The 22635-nt window shown below is 41.7% G+C and overlaps 1 protein-coding gene across 1 annotated transcript; it reads right to left on the bottom strand.

Moving 5' to 3' along the window:
• Window positions 1-1324: 1324 nt before the first annotated feature.
• LOC117483234 (macrophage mannose receptor 1-like) lies at window positions 1325-4524 on the bottom strand. Its single transcript, XM_034131476.1, has 5 exons — window positions 4512-4524; window positions 4301-4366; window positions 3626-3973; window positions 2763-3089; window positions 1325-2300 (listed from the first exon to the last, which is right to left on the bottom strand). The coding sequence occupies exons 2-5, from the start codon at window positions 4329-4331 to the stop codon at window positions 1918-1920; spliced, it is 1089 nt and encodes a 362-aa protein (XP_033987367.1). The 5' UTR covers window positions 4332-4366; window positions 4512-4524; the 3' UTR covers window positions 1325-1917.
• Window positions 4525-22635: the final 18111 nt, after the last annotated feature.

Here is a 22635-nt window from a genome sequence, read left to right as displayed (position 1 = left end):
TCAAAATTAAACCAGTTTCCATGTCACCCTCCAGCAGGTTCACACACTGTCCTAGGGTGTATTTCCTGTTGTGTCAAAGAGACTTGTAGTGTTAAATTGTTGCTACGATCTCAGTAGGTGGTACCTGATTAATCCTGAATGTAGGCATGTAAAAAAGGAGCCTACTGTATATGTGTTTAAATGTGAGATTAAAATAGATCCCGTAGTCTCTCATGGTGTTAAAGGTCACCTATTATGCAAAATCCACTTTCCCCACTTGCCACTTTATGATGTCATAACGATTTTTTGGCTTGTGTAACCATTAGCCAATCACCAACCAAGGTAACCCCCCCCCCCACCTTATCACCTGAATCTCCTCCTCGAGCACCATTGTGTTCTTTTTAACCAAATATCTGAGACCTATAATATATTGATGAAAAACAGTATAATAGTTTAATTTGCCGGATTTGTATTGTTTCCATGTAAGAAAGTGTCACTATGACAAGGTTTGAATTGTACCACTTGAGTCCAGATTGAATTATACGATTCTGATATTTTCTTGTAGATAAAGTTCAACTCTGAGCTCAAACTTGCCGTCACCAGTACTCGGACATACAGATATTCTCAATAAAGCCAAGAGACTGTATCAATCACATCTGCTGCTGATCCTTTGACTCAGTCCTGGCGGAGGTATGACTGTCTTATGATTTAGCTCTGGCTGAATGGACACCAGGCCTGGGCCGTCATTCAACCCTCAGCCGTGTATTTGGCCCAGATCTCTGCCAACAAACATTTGCTGTTTTTTGCTCCAAGAAATGTGCTTGGCTGTAAGTCAGGATCCTCAGTGGCTGTTGATTTACGCCTTGCAAACACTGTGTGTGTGTGTGTGTGTGTGTGTGTTGTGGAGGAAGCCCTGGCTCCTCTGGATGAGATATGATCACACACTTACACACATACATCACAGAATGGCCAGAGAAGAGAGCAGAACGACAAGTCAAGGGAGAGCCTGTTTCTCTGGAATAAGCAAAGATCACCAGGCGTATAAACAAAGTCACACACACACACACACACACACACACACACACACACACACACACACACACACACACACACACACACACACACACACACACACACACACACACACACACACACACACACACACACACAGACACACTTTCATTTCAAATGTGTCCACATAGTGAGTAATGTTACTGAAATTATCCAAGCTGTTATGGACTGGTTAGCTGAAAAGCAACAATACTAAGTTGAACCGAATATGTTTTATTTTTTTATTTAAACTTAATATGATTGCTTTGAACCAACCTAATACAGTTATGTATTACAACCAAAAAACTGCATCAAACTACACTAAGAAATCAAAGACTTAAAAGCACATTTTCTTGATTTAATGTAGATACATATGTTTTCAAGTATTACTTGTGGGTCAGGGGTCAGGGGGTGGAGCATCACATACACACACATACAAAATGAATTGATTCAATTGATTGAGTTACTTCACAAACATCTCAACATGAACAAAATAATGAATTCATTTCCACTCCTGTTGATAACAAGGCATCATTAAGAACACATCATCAATGTCTATTAACTACACACATATCAAACTACAATGTTATGTTACAAACTAAAACTTAAGAGATGTATTTTTATTTTACCAGCTGAATTCAAGAAAAACATCAATACATAATCAGAGTATTAAAGGGACCTTTTCGGGGAGATGTTGCTGCCCTGAACAAACAGAAACGTTGACTTTAATTAAATGTTTTATGTCAACAAATATCACTGAACTCTATTCGGTTAGTTGAAAGCGGTAATATCAAGTTGAACCTATTTAAACTTTATTGTATTGCCTTCAACTAACCTAAATACAGTTCTGTGGAATCTATTGACATAATACATCTAATTAAAGTCAGTTTATTCATTGTGATTCATGTATACAATCTCCTCCTCACAAAGAAAAGGATGCTCAAGCACACAGTTTTCATCCGTCCACGTGTAGTTGTCCGTCCGGTTGATGACACCACATATGTGTGAGGAAGGAGGCACAGGCACGAATCCATTCTTCCAGTTATTGTAAGACACTGCACTGTCTCTCCAGATCCAGAACCCAAAGACATGACTCTGCCTCAGGGCGATCCAGAACGGACCAACCACATCGCTGTATTTGAGCCATTGTTCGACAGCATCCTGATCTTCCTTGTCCTCAATCCACAGCAGGCCTGAGTGATTGGTCTCGCAGTATTTAAAGGCTTCTTCCCATTTCAAACTCTCATTGATCACTTTGATTCTCATGTCACCTGATGATGAAACCAGGGAGAACACTGAAGTAAGATTTACAGGTGGACACAAACGTTTATTCACATGCACATCTAGTTCCTATTCAGTTTTGTAATACATATCCTCAGTATGTGTACTTTTACTATGGAATTGAAATGTATAACTTGTACTGTTCTTTACTCTAATGAAGGCATCTTTCACTAATATACATTCCTATATTGACAAAGCACTAGCACTACCTGAAGTTCAGTTGACTTTATGACAGATAACATCGACATGTGTTTTATTTGAATATAGTTACTTGGTCTTGACATTTCCTCGTGTCACGCTGTTATTACCAACATCAGTGTTTATAGTGTCGTCTAAACATTCCCCCACCATACAGTGTATGTTCAGTATAGATTGTGTGTGTTTGTATAAACTTGATCCTTTTATTAAATGTAACATCATATTAGGAATTGCTTTGCTTATATATCACTTACCTTTGGAGCAAAAGGTTTGTTTAGGTTGATCACAACCAACTTCCTCAATTGTTTCATGTTTGTTGTTTGTGCATTCTTCTTCTTCTTCTTCGTCTGAATCTCGAGTGAGTGGCTTAATCCACTTTCTGAATGAAGAGCAGCCGTTGTCCTCCCACTTCCATTCATCTTGCATGAGTCCTATCCAGAAGCTGCTCTTGTTTCCCTTTTCAAGCACTAAGCCATTTTCCGTTTCGTTATGGATACTGACCAAGTCACTGTTGTGCGCTCTGCAGTATTTCAGAGCATGACACCAGTCCTCCTTTTGTTCAATCAGGGTGTAGTTACCATCTGCAAATAATACATAGGACACTTAAACCCTATCTCACTTGAGGTGTGTGTGTGTGTGTGTGTGTGTGTGTGTGTGTGTGTGTGTGTGTGTGTGTGTGTGTGTGTGTGTGTGTGTGTGTGTGTGTGTGTGTGTGTGTGTGTGTGTGTGTGTGTGTGTGTGTGTGTGTGTGTGTGTGTGTGTGTGTGTGTGTGTGTGTGTGTGTGTGTGTGTGTGTGTGTGTGTGTGTGCATAATTAGCTTTCAATATGAACTAAATCCACAGCAGTCGGAAAAGGGTTAAAATGTTTATAAATTGACAGGAAATAAGCGTAAATATATATATATATATGTATATAACATTAATTTTGAGTTTAATGCTTATTTGATGATCACCATCCTTTAGTCTGACATCACATTAGTAGTTTACCTGCTGTCCATAATAAGATTTTTGAAATGGCATTAAAGTGGCATGGCTGTGTTTGTGTCAATGAGGCTCTACAGTTGACCGGTTACAGACATCTCAACATCACAGATACATCAAATATGCTGAAACGTACCTTTGGAGCACATGAAATGTTTCTTCTCTGAACATGTATAACCTGTCCATGTGTCGTTGTCAATAGCTTCACACATCTGCTTCCCTTTTTTCAAAATTACAGATGATTCATTGAAGTTGACATTGTCACCGTTGGACCAAGTAAGATTTCGACTCTTACGCAGGCCAAGCCAGAGTGTCTTTGATTCCTGAAACTTGTCTGTGAAATTGCCGTCTTCTTCATCATACAGAGTTACAAGTGATTCATTATTCTTAATACAATAGTCGGATGCGCCACTCCACTTGATATAAGGACCATGAATGTCAAACATTCGTAGACGGTTTGAAGTGAAGGTAAAGTGAAATAATCCTGACAAAAAGAAAAGAAAATATAATATATTATTCTTCACTATATTCTTAACATGAATTGCATAAATAAACAACAAACAATATTTTGAGATTTGGAATGTTTAAATGGAGATTACTAGGTAAACCTCGCCAACCTCTCTGATGAATACATGATACATTTGTCATTTTATCAAAGTAGGAATAATGGAGGCAGCATGTAGAAATATTTAGTACAACCGATTAGAAAATATATCATCTTTGAGATCTATTTGCAGGGCCTTATCCTCTAACAATGGCATGCATTAACTTATGTGCACAACATATCCAAAGATCAGAAAGGAACCCTTACCTGAACACAGCAGGAAAACCAAAAGAGACATATCCACGGTGATGTTAGGTTCAAATGGTGAGAAGACTTTGAAGAATACAAAGAATAAACAAAGAATATTAAGCACAGAGATGATCAAGGAAAGATCTAGATGTTTAAATGCGTCGTGTGAGAGCTGTTGAATCCCTCGTCATTAACAGTGTGTGTCGTCCATATCTATGAAGTCTCTTACCTGTTGAGGTCTGGTGCCGTAGAGTATGTTGTTGCAAACTTTGAGAAGTCACAGGTTTATATCTGGTATGAGGGATGTAAACCAGCTGAACGCACCAGCTATTTTCCCTTACATGAGTACATAGTAAAATCAGCAAAGGCGAGAGATTATTGATTAACTAAAGGTCGTGAAGTCTGGATGAATGGATCTCTTATAGCATATCATTTAGCGGAAGAATTTGACTGTCGCCTTTTAGGGTGCTTTCATAAGCCTACATTTAGTCAGGTTTAATCTAATTTTATTGCTGTTGCACGCAAGGTGCATCTGCTTCTCTGTTCCAGTAAAAACAGACTGTATTTGCTGGAAATGGCATTTGCATATTTGCCATAGCGAGTACTGCATGTCCTTAGAAAAAACCAAGATAAAATACTGTTAGATTATTGAAGAAAATAAACACTTTTCTAAAGATGGAGCAGACCGAACAAGAAAGGAACACTACCTCCAATTCGTAAACTAAATGTCTCGTCAAATGTAAATGAAACGTAAAAATAGGCAATTTGTCACCAGAAAATATACAAAGGGTGCTGCATTTGGTGTAGCAACATGTCAAGTGTTACTGTATGTATTCCTATTTGCTTTTCATTTGTACTGTTCCCATCCATCCATGCACACTGGTCTGCATTTCGGCTTTAGGCCTGTTAAGTCTCTAAACTGACCCTGTGCAAGTCCTCTGTCATACCCATAGACTACTCTCAGGCTTTGTTAACACTTCGTATATATATAAATGGGCATTTGATGGTACTCTCAATCCCTCTCTGGACATCTCAGGCCTCTGATAATGTGTGTATGTATGTTTAGGTTAACCTGGCCCAATGGGTCTCGAACTACATGAGCTTAGTTTGACTGCACTTTCAAAGACTAAGGAGCGATGTTGTGTGTTGAGGACAAGTGAGCTATACGATATATACCACTGCCACTTTTATAGAGATAATTCACACCGTAACTCAGCCTCTTCACCTCGTCTGACCTAGCCAAGTGTCAACTGAGTTTGTATAAATTGGGGGATTAAGGCATATTTTTTATTTACACTGTAAGTTCAACATGAATTTGACCTATGCAGTTTTTGGAGAGAGGGATAGATCCCAGCATGTTAAAAAGAAAAAAGTAGAAAGCCATGCGTATTAGACTACAAACTGTAGCTGTATTAAAGCATCCAGTGCTGGGGTTTTGTGCAATCATTGGACATTGATGAGAAGACTTCCAGCCATCAGAAATGTGCCCATTAGCTTTGAATGAGCATACGTTCAGTACGTTCAGTTGTTTTGAGTGCTATACTTTGAGAAGTTTCAGCAAGACTTGTTGTCCGTGAGTTGCCAAATAATGTCTTAGCAAGGCAAATGGTTGATATCAAGTCTAAATCGCACAAATATTAAGTTTCATTTCATTTCATTTCAAACCTTTATTTATGCAGGTGAATCCCATTGATCTCCTTTTCAAGGGAGACCTGCTGCAAGTAGGTTCCACTTGAAGACATCAAAACATAAAACAACAGAACAACAAAAAGGACATCGTACAGCAAAGTTACAGGGATTACAATTGACATACCTATCGACATGTACAGGTACCAACAGCATCCGATTGTATAGCATCCAACCGAGCTTTAAAAACATTTAGTGGAACCAGATTGCTCAGTTTCCATTCCTTTTGCAGACTGTTCCAAGTTAGAGGAGCTGTGCATCTAAAAGCTTTCTTCCCTAAGACAGTCCTAGCACTTGGCACATTTAATAAAACCACAGCATGCGATCTCAGGCAGTAGCTACTTACAATTCGCCGTGAGATCAGGGAGCAGATGTAAGATGGTAGTTTATCCAACATGTTGAACCTAATATTTTGTATTTAAACATAATATTATTGCTTTCAACTAACCTATACAGTTATGTGAAATCTGTTGACATAATATATTTTATTACAATCAATGTTTCAGGTTCTTTCAGAACACACATCCCTTTTTAGTGTACATCCTTTAAGTAATACATATCATCTTAAATAGGGTATCCATGAGCTATGAAACCTAATAAATAAACTAATGAATTAAATGGAAACATTGTGTGAGCTTGTTCATTCTAACATGGTCATTTCTGTGTTTTTTTAATACTATTTTCAATTCATGACAACAATAACCATGAAATGAACAACTCACTGTTAGTATGGTCCCATGCCAAGTTTTGGTTATTTAATGTATGGTCTTTTTACTGGAAAGATCATAACATTCAGAAGATATAATTATGTATGCCTATCAGACCATGCTCTGGTGTTGCTTTAGTCAAATGTCATAAAAAAAACATGGTGTATTTGTTAGGTATTCAAATCCTGGCACCTGGAGTGAGGCCACTAGGCACGTACTGCATGTCTCAATGAATAGCCCCGTGTATCAGGGGGTGATATGAATTTGCATATCACCCCCTGTGGGTGTGTGTGTGTGTGTGTGTGTGTGTGTGTGTGTGTGTGTGTGTGTGTGTGTGTGTGTGTGTGTGTGTGTGTGTGTGTGTGTGTGTGTGGGTGTGGGTGTGTGTGTGTGTGTAGCTTTAAATATGTACTTTAACCTCATTAATAGATAGAAAGGATAATAAATTGAGCTAGTGTCAGGAAATAAGCGTTAATATATATATTTTCAAATGAGTGTTGACTGATTCGAGAAAGAAAGAAATCAAATCCATTTTCTTTCAAAAAATGTTCTCATTGCAATGTAAAACAATTAAGTCTAAATAAATGAACAACATATAGTTTTAGTTTAATGCTAGTTTGATATTGTAAGCATTATTGGAGCATTGTAATGGTCAGTATAGCCTCCTACCTCTTATCCATATAATGTGTTTTTTTAGTGCAAAATAAATTGCATTGTGTAGTTTTTAATTTAACAAAAAGAATAAATGTAACTGCTGTAACATCTGTGCCAATCCATAACCTGGTACAAAAACAATACCTGGAAAGTAGCTGAATATGACACAAATGAAAGTGTACAGCTTAGCTTAAAACACTTTTGCAGATATAACACATGACCAATCGTCATAGAGATGTTGTTCAGTTCATATAAATGGACGCCTACATACTGTAGCTCACATTCGCTGGCGTCATTTGTTTACACAGCCTCAGATTTGAATTTCAAATAAGATTACTGTATGCTTGCAAATACTGTAAGCCTTGCTCTCTCCAGTTAAGTAAACAACAGCATTGTGGGTATCTGGGCTGCTTACAAAGGGTTAGTGATTCGGGTGTCATTATAAACATATATTTATTAACACACACCAATCCTGAAGCTGGTACGAACAGAGACATATTGCAAAAATGTCATAGATGTCTCACAATTTTTAAGCAGTACACAAGCATGCCACACTGACGAAACTGAAAAGATAACTTTAATTGAATGTATTATGTCAACACATTTCAGAAAACTGTATTAGGTTAGATGGAAGCAATACTTTTCAGTTGAAATACAAATAGGTTCAACTTAATATTATTGCTTCCAATGGACCTAATCAAGTTATGTGATGATCTGTCGACATAATACGTTTAATTTTTAGTGAAATTCTCAGTTTTTTTACAAAAATATAACAACCACAAAAAAAAACTAAAATAGTCTCTGTCATGTTCAACAGGGGCAAGAAGAAGCTTAAAAACTTCAAACATATGATTATCGGTAAACTAACGCTCTTTATAGCCATGTTCTATCTCGTGTGTCTGTGTATTGAATTGCTCCTCTGTGCTCTGATAACAACACACACACACACACACACACACACACACACACACACACACACACACACACACACACACACACACACACACACACACACACACACACACATATACCATGTATACATCACTTCAGGGGACATTACATTGACTTACATGCATTTCCTGGAGACTTATCCTAACCTTAACCATAACCAACACATGCCTAACCCTAACCCTTACCCTAACCCTAACCAAGTCTTCACCCTACAATGAATGATTCCCCTCATGGGGACCTCCATTTTGTCCCCATAAGGGAGGCGAGTCCCCACACGTGACTGTGTAAACATATTTAGGTCCCCACAAGGATAGTAATGCTAGGCCACACACACACACACACACACACACACACACACACACACGCACACGCACACGCACACACAAACACACACACACACACACACACACACACACAGCCTGCAACCCTTGGAAAAGCTGAGCATGATGGAATCTGTCCTTAATCCCCTCTGTGAGCTTGTTTACTCTCGCCGTCAGTACCATACATCAACACAGAGATATCCCCTCCACATATTGCAGCTGGAGCGCTCTGACGCAGTGTCATGATGGAAGGGGCACATGTTACCTGAAATCACACAAGTGCAACGTCAGCTATTATCCGCCGTATATCATCTCCAATAGGCAGGGCTACACTATGATTTAAGTCATATCCATTCACGTTTTCATTCATTGGAACTCACTGTGAAACTTGTGTCTTTGATAAAGCCTTAAATATTGAGTACACTTGTGTGTGAGGAATAAGGCAAGGCGTACAAAGACAGCATTCTCAGTGATGGTTTAATATTGTTTTATTTGATTGTGATATTCAGATCTTTATAAAGGTTAACCCCCAAATCACAAAGATGAGATATTTGTAATGTAATGTGTCAGGTTGAATAACATACAGAAAATATATTTTTCATTGGAACCACTTTTTCCCAAAGTAACAGTCCCAGTGTTTCAGAGGTAGATATCTAAATCCTACCCCACCATAAACTAAAAATCATCTGCATAAAACACCTGCGGGCATCTCAATGATAGCTTTTTTACATGTTCGACTTCCAATGAATCAGCAGTTCACATCGGAACTTTGGCAACTTTTCCAATGTGAATGTATGGTGGAATCTGTAGAAGTGCAGTTTCAGCCTGCAGAGATGGAGCTCAGGAGGGACGTATTCCCAAAACAGGAACTGCACCATTGCTTGAAGCATGTTGGATCGGGAAAGCAGCGCAGCAGGGTGCACGTGGCACTTTAGTCAAGATCTGTGTCTTTGTGAGGATCGATGTGGGTGTGCATCCATTGTGGATGTTTTGTTTGAAGTGAGATTAAACAAGCTGCAGACCTCTTTGTGTTCCACCGTGACTCTGGGCACTCATGCAACATCGGGGAAAGTTTGTAGATAAAGGGAAATGTCAACTGAGTTAACCCTAATGCTGCACACATGGACAGAAAATGGATTTCCAGGCGTGCATAAGTTAAAAAGAAAACTCTCTTTACTTCGGTTCTCCAACACACATGAGCACAAGTTCTTTACATCCCGAGGCTGCACACGCTCTCCTCGTCCAATCAGCGATCCCTTCACCTTTTCACGCTTCACCTGATGGACCCCCCTAGCTGCCTCCCCCCCCCCCCGTGCCTGTGTAAGCTTCACTCCTTTTAGCATTTAAATGTACCTACTTAACACTCAAATTTGCATTGCACATGAATACATCGAATAAACACAGGTTAATTAAATACAAGAACATATAACATAAATAAAGTGCTTTACAGTGATATACAGTGTCATGTATGTCATCACCAAGCCCACTACTAGTATGGGTCCCACACTAACCCTAAAGCCATTTTACCCATAAGAGCTGTAAGACTTTTAACGAGGCCTGTGGATAGATTTCAAAGTGGATGGGAAATGCCTTTTTTACTCCTTCTAGAGCAGGGGCCGGCAACCCCTGGCACACTAGGAATAAGTGGAATAAGTGGGCAAAATATTTAAATTTTATTTTCAGATCCTGAACGAGACCGCCGCCAGAGCGCGTCTCCCCGTTACCTGCAGAAGGAAGCCATGCACGCAGCGCAGCCCCGCTCTCTTTAACTCCAGGCGACTTTCTGCCGCTTTCCTCCGTGGTGCAGTGCTGATCGTTTCACCACGGAGGAAAGCACTTCACAAATTGCAGTACCCATAAGGAGCTGAACACATGCCGCAGTTTTTGCGTGGCTGTGTCTTTAGTTGAAAGCCCAGTGGCGATCTGCTCATCTCTCATCGAAATAACATGCTACAAAGGGGCGGACTGGCCATCTGTGTGTTCTGGAGAATCACAGAACGGACGATCGTCCATTATTATGCCGTTTAAACCAATTATTTAAATTTGTTTGTTAAATTCGGCATCATGTAAGTTGCGCTGACAGGTCCACACACTGCCTTCCCCGCAGCGAGGCTCCCCCCGCCCTCCTGTTGACAGTTCACAAGCCTAGAGCTCTTCACCCCCCCCCCACCCCCGTTGATAATTCACGATCGTCTGCACGCTGATAGAAGAAATGTTTTCGAATGGCACTTCATATCAAAAAGGTTGCCGACCCCTGTTCTAGAGGTTAACTCAAACCCACCTTTAATAATGAACCCACTGTGAGGCTTAAAGGATGGGTTAAATGCAGAGAACACATGTCACTGTGTGTGCTGTGTGCTCTGCATGTGTGACCATTAAAGAGGGTTTCATCCCTCCAATTCTAAATTCATAAGTGATTCAGCCAAAAGGTTTCTTAGTATTACATCCATAAGCTAACGTTAAGAGCAACAAGAGCACTCATTTTTCTCTTCTTTATTGCTTTTCCATCATGTTTTTTTTTTTGTTGTCTTCCATTGCTGTTGTTGCAGACTGATATGTTGAAAGCTTTTGGATGAACTATCACAAAGTGCTGCACAGACATTCATGGCGAATGAATGTCAATGACTTTGTTGTTCCCCTGACTTTTAGTCGTGCACCGCCATGACGAGACAATATTCTTTTATTGGAAAATGTCACAAAAACTATTAAAGACAACGTCAGCATTTTAGATCTTTCCGGGTGCCGAACCATTCTCTGTGTGTGTGTCAGGTTAGCACCAATGACCCAAATCACTTAAATTCTACCATGCTGAGGAAACCTATTATTCAAATTCACTTGCACCATTCAGGCCAAACTATGCCTTAATAGTGAACTTAAGGAAATAGTAAGCTTTCCAGTTGTTGTGTCACCTGCCAAACCGTTAGTCCAAACTCGCTTGAGTACGAGATGTTTTTGACTGCCCCGTCTTTTCTTTCTTTCTTTCGTTTCTCACACTTCTTTCACCAACACTTGTCATGCAGTTACTCCGTCACTATGGAAACAGTGTGCTTTAACCGAGCAGCAGAGGAGAGGAACAAAGCAGTGAGGAGGAGGAGGAGGAGAAGGAGGGGGGGGGGGGGGGGGGAGATGGCTTGCAGCTTATTCATGCTTCACGCTGAAATGACATGATATCAAGAAAAATGATTGGTTGGTCTTCATTTTTTATAAAGCTTTTCACACGCTCTATCCTTTCTTCATGCTATGGTATTCACCTGTTCCTAAGCTCTTGGCACCTGCACTTTTACGCAATGCAAAAGGTAATTCGACAGAAATAAATAGGACACCATTATTAACATTATTTATACATGTATGTAATTGCAATTTGCATAGGTTTAAATATGCCCAAGCCGTCCATAAGGTGCCATTTGTTTAATAATTGCAATACAGTAAAAGTTTGATTCTTATACAGGGTCGTTGTGGCTTATTCTACTCTTTTTTAGGAGTAATGGAAGAGCCCTTTAGGCGTCAGCGAGGTTTATTTACGGGTGAAAAGCTAACAAGTGTCAGAGACAACAAGTGTGAGAAGTCAACCTGGGCGAGGATTGATTAAGAGGGATGAAGAAAGTAAAACAACGGCAGATACCACGTCAGAAGGAAGATATAGAGCAACACAAGTGTGAGGCAGTGTGACAATGGAGAGGGCGTGAGATGTGGAGGATCAAGTGTAAAACATTGGATGTGAGAAAGGAAAGCTTTGGTTTATTTCCTGTATTGAGAAGCAGCGGTTTACTATGGAGAAAAAACAACAGGCATCAATTAACACAATTGTTCTTTGAATATCTTTAAAAGCTTTTTCATATATATATTTCTTAGGAAGACAATTATTTTATAGACAATGATTTTAGTTTTGAGATTAAAGGCAGAATTCTGACTTTAATCTGCATTTTTTGTCATTAAAGCATATTCAGTAGGCTATGATGTTTGTTTGTTTTCTTTTTGAGCTTATGTAACTTTTTGGATTGTGCTGTAAGTGTTCTAAATATTTAGTTAACATTTCTTGGTGCAAGCTATTTAGCAGAACATGTTAAACAAATGATACTTACAAAAAGTGGTGGAGACAAAACCAGCTGTTTCAAAAAGTGTTGGGGTTATGAACCGGAGCGTACCAAGTGTGAATCACACCTACTGTATGGTAGTTCACACTTACACAATTGTTGGATGAGTAGCCCCTTTGTCTGCACATTATGTTCAGCCTTCTGCAGACCTACTCGTGAAAACCTACTTACTGCTTATAAATGAACACATCAAGAGTCACTCAGGAAGTTATGACTCATTTTAAGACATTTTATTCCAGCATTGTTATGTTTTATGGAGCCTTCACCATTTCAAGACCTATGTGAACCAAATATGTGTCTTCTTTTTTCTCCACAGAAAATTCAGCAAGCTGTTATTTCTCCTTTTTTAAACTTTAAGCAATTTCCATCTTACCACTGACACGTAAAACAAGCTCACTGCCCTTTATTCAGTCAATGACTCACGCTGTTAAAGCAGTAAACAGTACTTACTGTATGACTAATGCACAGCAACACTTAAATACCCCGTAATATTTTTCACAAGGACAGATGTTGGTGAAAAGACTCGCTCATATTCTACAGATGAGTGACAGAAATGCTTCTAATTTAGAGTGATAGCTGAAGGATAAAACAAAGTGATGATGAATGTTCCTGCCATCAGTCCCTTATGATTGTCCTGGAAAAACTGAGGCTAATTGTTATAGATAAGTGTGATGTTTTTGTGTTATTATGTATTATAATTGTGCCTTTCTGGGACTGAATGTTGTTGTTTCTTTAGTCCAAAGTATTTGCTGAATTTTAGCATTTTACTAAATGTTTTGAATCTAGCTTTAGTTGAATGTTTGTGTCCTTAATGTGTGCTTGTTAACACAATAATAAGCTAAAAAAGAGGTTGCTAATTAGCTTTTAGAGTGGTGATATTATAGCCAGTGGCAAAATGTGCTAAGATTGTTTAAAATGTACAATACCCTAGTGTATAAATACTCCATTACATTTAAAAGTGAACTCAAAACGTTACTTAAAGTGGACCTATCATGCTATATTATAATAATATAGTGTAGGACCATACCTATATAAGGCATATTTATACTTTTTTTTTTCCAAAATACCAAACAGATCATGCATTTTAGCCATGCCTCATTTCGCTCAATTTGCTTTTTTTTACCCCTGTTTTTGCAAGGGCAGATTCTGTGAGAACAGCACCACCTACAGGCCTGGCATATGTACTACAGCGTCTCCAGCGCTTTCTAACGGCAATGGCCGTGGCTGTCTCCTCCTGATTGGTGGAGTTGGCCCAATAGCTGTAGCGCCACCGTCCTGACGTCAGGACAGTGTTCAAATCTGGATCAGTTTTTATCAGATCCGTTGCAGACCCTTTTTTAGAGATTTGGGTATGGAGGAAAATAGAGAGGGTTGTGTTTTCTGACACTTGGTGAGTTCCCTGGAACACCGGGGACACATATTCATGTATAAAAGACGTACAAAAGTGCATTTTGCATGATAGGTCCCCTTTAAGTAAAAGTCAAAATATAAGTAGATAAGTCAAAGTGCTCATTATGCAGAATGGCCAATTTCAGGGTCAAATATGTTACCAAAATGTTTTGAGTCCTGCAAGTTTTCAATTGTTAAAGCAAGTTTTCCATTAAATTGAACTGAAGTGGGTTTAAAGAATAACATGAGAAAGCATTTCAATCTAAGCTTGATGATTGCCCCATCCGAAGCTGCTGATACGGACGTCTCGACTGTAAAGTGTGTCTGTGTTTACTACAGATATTTACGTGTGTGTGTGTGTGAGTTTCTCTGTGCTGTAGTTATTCCTGTGGGCTTCATCCATCACTTTCATCACTAGTACACTGACTGACAAATTAAAATGGCTCCTGTCCAACCTGGAGTTTGCTGTGTAACTCCTCTTCTGCCCTTCTCAAGCTTTTTCATCCTTTTCAAACTTCTTTATTTGCTCTGTTTCTCTCTCATTTCATTTCCGTTTTTTTATTATACTTCTATTTTACTTGTCTCTCTTGTGTTTTTCTTTGCTTGTCTACTTTCTTTAACCCTTCTTTTCTTTTAGTGCCTGTCTTCATTCTTTGTGGTTCTCACTTTGTCTATTTTTTTATGTAATTTTTACCAAATATATTCTCTCTAGTTTCCTGTTTCCTCCAGAGACTCACATATCTCTTACCCCTGCTACTTGCCTCTGCTACTTGCCCCTGCTACTTGCCTCTGCTACTTGCCCCTGCTACTTGCCCCTGCTACTTGCCTCTGCTACTTGCCTCTGCTACTTGCCCCTGCTACTTGCCCCTGCTACTTGCCCCTGCTACTTGCCCCTGCTACTTGCCTCTGCTAATTGCCTCTGCTAATTGCCTCTGCTACTTACCCTCTGCTACTTGCCTCTGCTACTTGCCTCTGCTACTTGCCTCTGCTACTTGCCTCTGCTACTTGCCCCTGCTACTTGCCCCTGCTACTTGCCCCTGCTACTTACCCCTGCTACTTGCCCCTGCTACTTGCCTCTGCTACTTGCCCCTGCTACTTGCCTCTGCTACTTGCCTCTGCTACTTACCCCTGCTACTTACCTCTGCTACTTACCCCTGCTACTTACCTCTGCTACTTACCTCTGCTACTTACCCCTGCTACTTACCCCTGCTACTTACCTCTGCTACTTACCTCTGCTACTTACCTCTGCTACTTACCCCTGCTACTTGCCTCTGCTACTTACCTCTGCTACTTACCTCTACTACTTGCCCCTGCTACTTGCCCCTGCTACTTGCCTCTGCTACTTACCTCTACTACTTGCCCCTGCTACTTGCCCCTGCTACTTGCCTCTGCTACTTACCTCTACTACTTGCCCCTGCTACTTGCCCCTGCTACTTACCTCTACTACTTGCCTCTGCTACTTGCCTCTGCTACTTACCTCTACTACTTACCCCTGCTACTTACCCCTGCTACTTACCTCTGCTACTTGCCTCTACTACTTACCCCTGCTACTTGCCCCTGCTACTTGCCCCTGCTACTTGCCTCTACTACTTACCCCTGCTACTTGCTCCTGCTACTTACCTCTGCTACTTGCCCCTGCTACTTGCCTCTGCTACTTGCCCCTGCTACTTGCCTCTGCTACTTACCTCTACTACTTGCCTCTGCTACTTACCTCTACTACTTACCCCTGCTACTTACCCCTGCTACTTACCTCTGCTACTTGCCTCTACTACTTACCCCTGCTACTTGCCCCTGCTACTTACCTCTGCTACTTGCCCCTGCTACTTGCCTCTGCTACTTGCCCCTGCTACTTGCCTCTGCTACTTACCTCTACTACTTGCCCCTGCTACTTGCCTCTGCTACTTGCCCCTGCTACTTGCCTCTGCTACTTACCTCTGCTACTTGCCCCTGCTACTTGCCCCTGCTACTTGCCTCTGCTACTTACCTCTGCTACTTGCCTCTACTACTTACCCCTGCTACTTGCCCCTGCTACTTACCTCTGCTACTTGCCCCTGCTACTTGCCCCTGCTACTTACCTCTGCTACTTGCCTCTACTACTTACCCCTGCTACTTGCCTCTGCTACTTACCTCTGCTACTTGCCTCTACTACTTACCTCTACTACTTACCCCTGCTACTTGCCTCTGCTACTTACCCCTGCTACTTACCTCTACTACTTGCCTCTGCTACTTGCCTCTGCTACTTACCCCTGCTACTTGCCTCTGCTACTTACCTCTGCTACTTGCCTCTACTACTTGCCTCTACTACTTACCCCTGCTACTTGCCTCTACTACTTACCTCTACTACTTACCCCTGCTACTTGCCTCTGCTACTTACCTCTGCTACTTGCCTCTGCTACTTGCCTCTGCTACTTGCCTCTGCTACTTACCCCTGCTACTTGCCTCTGCTACTTACCTCTGCTACTTGCCTCTGCTACTTGCCTCTGCTACTTACCCCTGCTACTTACCTCTACTACTTACCCCTGCTACTTACCCCTACTACTTACCTCTGCTACTTGCCTCTGCTACTTACCTCTACTACTTACCCCTGCTACTTGCCCCTGCTACTTGCCTCTGCTACTTGCCTCTGCTACTTGCCTCTGCTACTTGCCTCTGCTACTTGCCTCTGCTACTTGCCTCTGCTACTTGCCTCTGCTACTTGCCTCTGCTACTTGCCTCTGCTACTTGCCTCTGCTACTTGCCTCTGCTACTTGCCTCTGCTACTTGCCCCTGCTACTTGCCTCTACTACTTACCTCTGCTACTTACCCCTGCTACTTGCCTCTGCTACTTACCTCTGCTACTTGCCCCTGCTACTTGCCCCTGCTACTTGCCCCTGCTACTTGCCCCTGCTACTTGCCCCTGCTACTTGCCCCTGCTACTTGCCCCTGCTACTTGCCCCTGCTACTTGCCTCTGCTACTTGCCTCTGCTACTTGCCTCTGCTACTTACCTCTGCTACTTACCCCTGCTACTTACCCCTGCTACTTGCCTCTGCTACTTGCCTCTGCTACTTGCCCCTGCTACTTGCCCCTGCTACTTGCCTCTGCTACTTGCCTCTGCTACTTGCCCCTGCTACTTGCCTCTGCTACTTGCCTCTGCTACTTGCCTCTGCTACTTGCCTCTGCTACTTGCCTCTGCTACTTACCTCTACTACTTACCCCTGCTACTTGCCTCTGCTACTTACCTCTACTACTTACCCCTGCTACTTACCTCTACTACTTACCCCTGCTACTTACCCCTACTACTTACCTCTGCTACTTGCCTCTGCTACTTACCTCTACTACTTACCCCTGCTACTTGCCTCTGCTACTTGCCTCTGCTACTTGCCTCTGCTACTTGCCTCTGCTACTTACCTCTACTACTTACCCCTGCTACTTGCCTCTGCTACTTACCTCTGCTACTTGCCTCTGCTACTTGCCCCTGCTACTTGCCCCTGCTACTTGCCCCTGCTACTTGCCCCTGCTACTTGCCTCTGCTACTTACCTCTGCTACTTGCCTCTGCTACTTGCCTCTGCTACTTGCCTCTGCTACTTGCCTCTACTACTTGCCTCTGCTACTTGCCTCTGCTACTTGCCTCTGCTACTTGCCTCTGCTACTTGCCTCTGCTACTTGCCCCTGCTACTTGCCTCTACTACTTACCTCTGCTACTTACCCCTGCTACTTGCCTCTGCTACTTACCTCTGCTACTTGCCCCTGCTACTTGCCCCTGCTACTTGCCCCTGCTACTTGCCCCTGCTACTTGCCCCTGCTACTTGCCCCTGCTACTTGCCCCTGCTACTTGCCTCTGCTACTTGCCTCTGCTACTTGCCTCTGCTACTTGCCTCTGCTACTTACCTCTGCTACTTACCCCTGCTACTTACCCTGCTACTTGCCTCTGCTACTTGCCTCTGCTACTTGCCCCTGCTACTTGCCCCTGCTACTTGCCTCTGCTACTTGCCTCTGCTACTTGCCCCTGCTACTTGCCTCTGCTACTTGCCTCTGCTACTTGCCTCTGCTACTTGCCTCTGCTACTTGCCCCTGCTACTTGCCCCTGCTACTTGCCTCTGCTACTTGCCTCTGCTACTTGCCTCTGCTACTTGCCCCTGCTACTTGCCCCTGCTACTTGCCTCTGCTACTTACCCCTGCTACTTGCCTCTGCTACTTACCTCTGCTACTTGCCCCTGCTACTTGCCCCTGCTACTTGCCCCTGCTACTTGCCCCTGCTACTTACCTCTGCTACTTGCCTCTGCTACTTGCCTCTGCTACTTGCCTCTGCTACTTGCCTCTGCTACTTACCTCTGCTACTTGCCTCTGCTACTTGCCTCTGCTACTTGCCTCTGCTACTTGCCCTCTGCTACTTGCCCCTGCTACTTGCCTCTACTACTTACCTCTACTACTTACCCCTGCTACTTGCCTCTGCTACTTGCCTCTGCTACTTGCCCCTGCTACTTGCCCCTGCTACTTGCCTCTGCTACTTGCCTCTGCTACTTGCCCCTGCTACTTGCCCCTGCTACTTGCCTCTGCTACTTACCCCTGCTACTTACCTCTGCTACTTGCCCCTGCTACTTGCCCCTGCTACTTGCCTCTGCTACTTGCCTCTGCTACTTGCCTCTGCTACTTGCCTCTGCTACTTACCTCTGCTACTTACCCCTGCTACTTGCCTCTGCTACTTGCCTCTGCTACTTGCCTCTGCTACTTGCCCCTGCTACTTACCCCTGCTACTTACCCCTGCTACTTACCCCTGCTACTTACCCCTGCTACTTACCCTCTGCTACTTACCTCTGCTACTTACCCCTGCTACTTGCCTCTGCTACTTACCTCTGCTACTTACCTCTGCTACTTACCCCTGCTACTTGCCTCTGCTACTTGCCTCTACTACTTACCCCTGCTACTTACCCCTGCTACTTGCCTCTGCTACTTACCCCTGCTACTTACCCTGCTACTTGCCTCTGCTACTTGTCTCTGCTACTTGCCCCTGCTACTTGCCTCTACTACTTACCCCTGCTACTTGCCCCTGCTACTTACCCCTGCTACTTGCCTCTACTACTTACCCCTGCTACTTGCCCCTGCTACTTACCCCTGCTACTTACCCCTGCTACTTGCCTGTGTTTTTTCTTCATTATTTTCCTAATCTAGTTTTCCTCTGATCAATTTGGAGAAACACTGTAATTCCTTAATAAGCACGTTTGCATATTTCTAATTTTCAAATGGAGCGGCTCATTATGCTCATCAGCTTTTCAGTGCCTTCCAGGCAAATTATGCAACTCAGTGAGCACAGTTCAGAGATTGGGATTTTCTCTGAAACAGTACTAATGATTTGCACTCCAACACATTTACTTAGGCAACAGTTGGATAAAATGGCCTACCACTCACACATTGGTGAAACAAACCAATGTTTAGGCCATATTAAATTATGAATCTAATGAATATCATAAGAAGAATACTGGAATTGAGGAAAAAAGATTGAAACATAAAAAGCATCGTCATCCGTAGTCGTCAGTCCATGATGTCATTTGGCCCAAAAATACATGTTCCCAATGACTTTGGAAAGATACATCTGTGATCAGCGATTACTTTAAAGCAAATTAAAACAACTATCCAGTGTGAACACTTATATAGCTGTTATTTAAATTATTATTAATTTATCCGTTGTGTTTTGATCTTCTTGGAGCAATTTGTATTTGCAGCGTTTTGTTTATGCAACGCTTTTTGTAAACCCTACTATGTTTCATCAAGTTGGTGGAGATGTTTCTTTATTTGCTTGTGTTTTGGAAAATGTGTGTTCCATATAGTTTTTCTCGTGTTTCTCCTAATGTCAGTGTTATGGGCCTCTGTAGCGTGTTTGAACCTATGGGCCACCGTACTTTAATACATCCATGGTTGATACAGGAGTAGCGGTTGGTGAAAACTGGATTTATCATAAGGTAAAGCCACATAGAGTATATTAATTTATACAATTGCTTTCTTATGGTGATTTTGTAATGCATTACACATATGTGACCCGCTCTATCGAAATCAGTCGGATGTCGCAACGGCTCATTTCAAAATAAACGTGGATTTGCGTAAAAAACTATTTTTTCGGGGTTCGGGTGTTTTGTTTGATTTTAAATAAACAAAGTCTTGGTTTTCAGAATATGAAACTTTTATTTCCAAAATCACCCGATAAATACATTTGTGAAGCTTGTGAAGGGAAGATGACAGGCACCTCTCACTCGCAATCTGCTCTTCCGTAGCGCGGCTTCCCCTCCCTCCGGCTGAAATTATGAATGTAAGGCATATAGTTATCTAGATAACACGGCGGGGCCCGTTACAGTTTGTTTTCATCTGATTTCAATTAAACAAAGTCTTGGCTTTCAGAATATTAAACTTGTTTCGGCAAATTCAGATGATAAATACAACTTTGAAGCTTGTGACGGCATATTTACAAGCGGAGAACGGAGTCATTTAACGTCACAGCAGGCATAACAACAGCCGGTGTTTCTCGTGAGTGTTTTCCCCGGGAAACAAACACAATACACACAAACGCAAAAATACACAAACACACACACACACATACACACTCGCGAGCTTCCCCCAGACCAGTAATCCAAACGGAAATATTTCCCCTCCGGACTATTTTGATCATTTGCTCCGCTAATAATCAATCAGATCGATGGATTCCAGAGAAGAGGAAAACTTTGAAGGCATTTTTCTCAAAATGATGACTCGGTGACAGTCATTATATAATGTGACATATTTTGCTTAATATTTGGAGTACAAAAACAATCTTGATATCATTAGAAAGCTAGGAATCTCCTCTTTCCAACAGTGTATACAACTCAAAATGTGTCTTCGGGTCAATGCGACTGATTTCGATGGAGCAGGTCACATATACAGTAATGTACACAATTACTCCCAGCCTTCTTTGCTGTAATACAACAGTCACATTGTCCTAATTGTACAATTTCTTGTGTGTTTTTAGAGACTAAACCCGATCATAATTGTATTTGATTTATGTTAGATTAAAAAATGTGTCTGTCTGAAAATGTAGTGAGCTTTATTCTGATACAAAACAAAGAACAACTGTTATTTGTGTTACAATCGTCCCTTAAGTGAGTATGCAAGGGAGAAGCACACCTTCAAAAATAAGGCAGTATATCACACAAAGTGCAATATCAGCATTTGGGCGTGGCATGCATCACTGTATGTTGAATCTGATGAGAATCGGCTGCTCTTTGTTTTCTATCCACTGTTCTCTTCTGCCTTCTTGTATTTGTTCAATATATTTCCCCTCCCTTTCCCTCTGTGGCTTCCTCCCTCCCTTTCTTTCAAACCTTTAACTTTCCCTGACTCAAGCTCCTGCTGAGGGGGTTGCTCGGGCGAAATTAAATGAGATTTTTTTTTTAAACTTTAATTGATTTAGCCTAGCTTAGATGGTCACAGTGAATGGTTGTGCTGAATAACTTGCCTATTGAACACAAATTCTCTCTGGCTGTGAAATCGATGGCGGAGGACTTATTGGAGTAAGTGTTTGCATCAGCACTAAATGGATGATGTTTTTCTTTGCTCTGTGTTATCTGGTTACACTTCTTTATGGAACATTTATCTCTTCTATGGTCAATGCTTTAAAAAAAGATCGATATTGGTGTTTTGCTTATATGTTTATTTGGGCTTCTTCTTATTTCCTACGTCTTTCCTCCTGCCTCTGTGTGTTCTCTAGCTCTCTCTGCCTCTTCCCATTCTGCTTACAGTATAATCATTCAGGTCATGCCTCCACAGCTATTCATAAAGTGCCAGTGATCCAAGACAAATGCTTCAGAGGCATTGTTGTTCTGGTTGTTGAACACTCGCACGGTGTCTGTTCTGCCAGTCTGGACTGTTTTTCCCTTCGCACAGCTGCCTGGGCCAGATGTGCACTGGTCCCAGCGAATGTTGTATTTTGTAAATTGACTGAGGCTTCAGTAAATTCAAATTGTAGTTAAACCCCACGGCCCCGCGGGTGGGGGCAAAACGCAACATCTTGCAAGAAACAGCGCCTGAGGGCTTCTTAACATTTAATAAACTATGAATGTGTCATATCCACTTAACGGGAAGAAACTCAGCTATCAGACAATATTTACCATTTTTAGCAAAATGAAACATAAGGGTAATAACAAAGGCTCTGAATAGAGTGCCACAGTGACGCGTCCTAAAACCCGGAAGTAAACCCCTTCCGGTTCCTTCGACAAAAAACCATGCAATCATAAATCTATCGATAAGATTTATGATTTGAAAATTATAAAAGTAGGGTAGACATGTGGATATTATCCGGCTGAACAAAACGTGATCTGTCTCTTCAATTTGTGTCAACCACAGACCTTATTTCGAGCTATTTTCCAAAATCCTATGGAGAAATTGGATTGGTTTTTGTCGAAGGAACCAGAAGTGGTTAAATGCTAAGCTAACTTACCTACCGGGTTTTAGGACGCGTCACTGTCACTTGTCTTGATACAGGGTACTTATTATATGTTATAGTTTGGATTCCTAAAGCTTTTAGTCTACTATCCCATCATTCAAGGG

The sequence above is a fragment of the Trematomus bernacchii genome, unplaced genomic scaffold, assembly GCF_902827165.1.
Source record: "Trematomus bernacchii unplaced genomic scaffold, fTreBer1.1, whole genome shotgun sequence".
Lineage (NCBI taxonomy): Eukaryota > Metazoa > Chordata > Actinopteri > Perciformes > Nototheniidae > Trematomus > Trematomus bernacchii.
The sequence above is the reverse complement of the archived record's forward strand: the minus strand, read 5'-3'. Positions and strand labels throughout refer to the sequence as shown.

Excerpts from the sequence above, each read along its gene's own strand:
- LOC117483234 (XM_034131476.1), bottom strand. The coding sequence starts at position 4,331 with ATGTCTCTTTTGGTTTTCCTGCTGTGTTCAG. Across the intron at positions 3,090-3,625 it reads ACATTTCATGTGCTCCAAAG|ATGGTAACTACACCCTGATT; the intron begins GTACGTTTCAGC and ends TATTATTTGCAG. Across the intron at positions 2,301-2,762 it reads ACAAACCTTTTGCTCCAAAG|GTGACATGAGAATCAAAGTG; the intron begins GTAAGTGATATA and ends TTTCATCATCAG.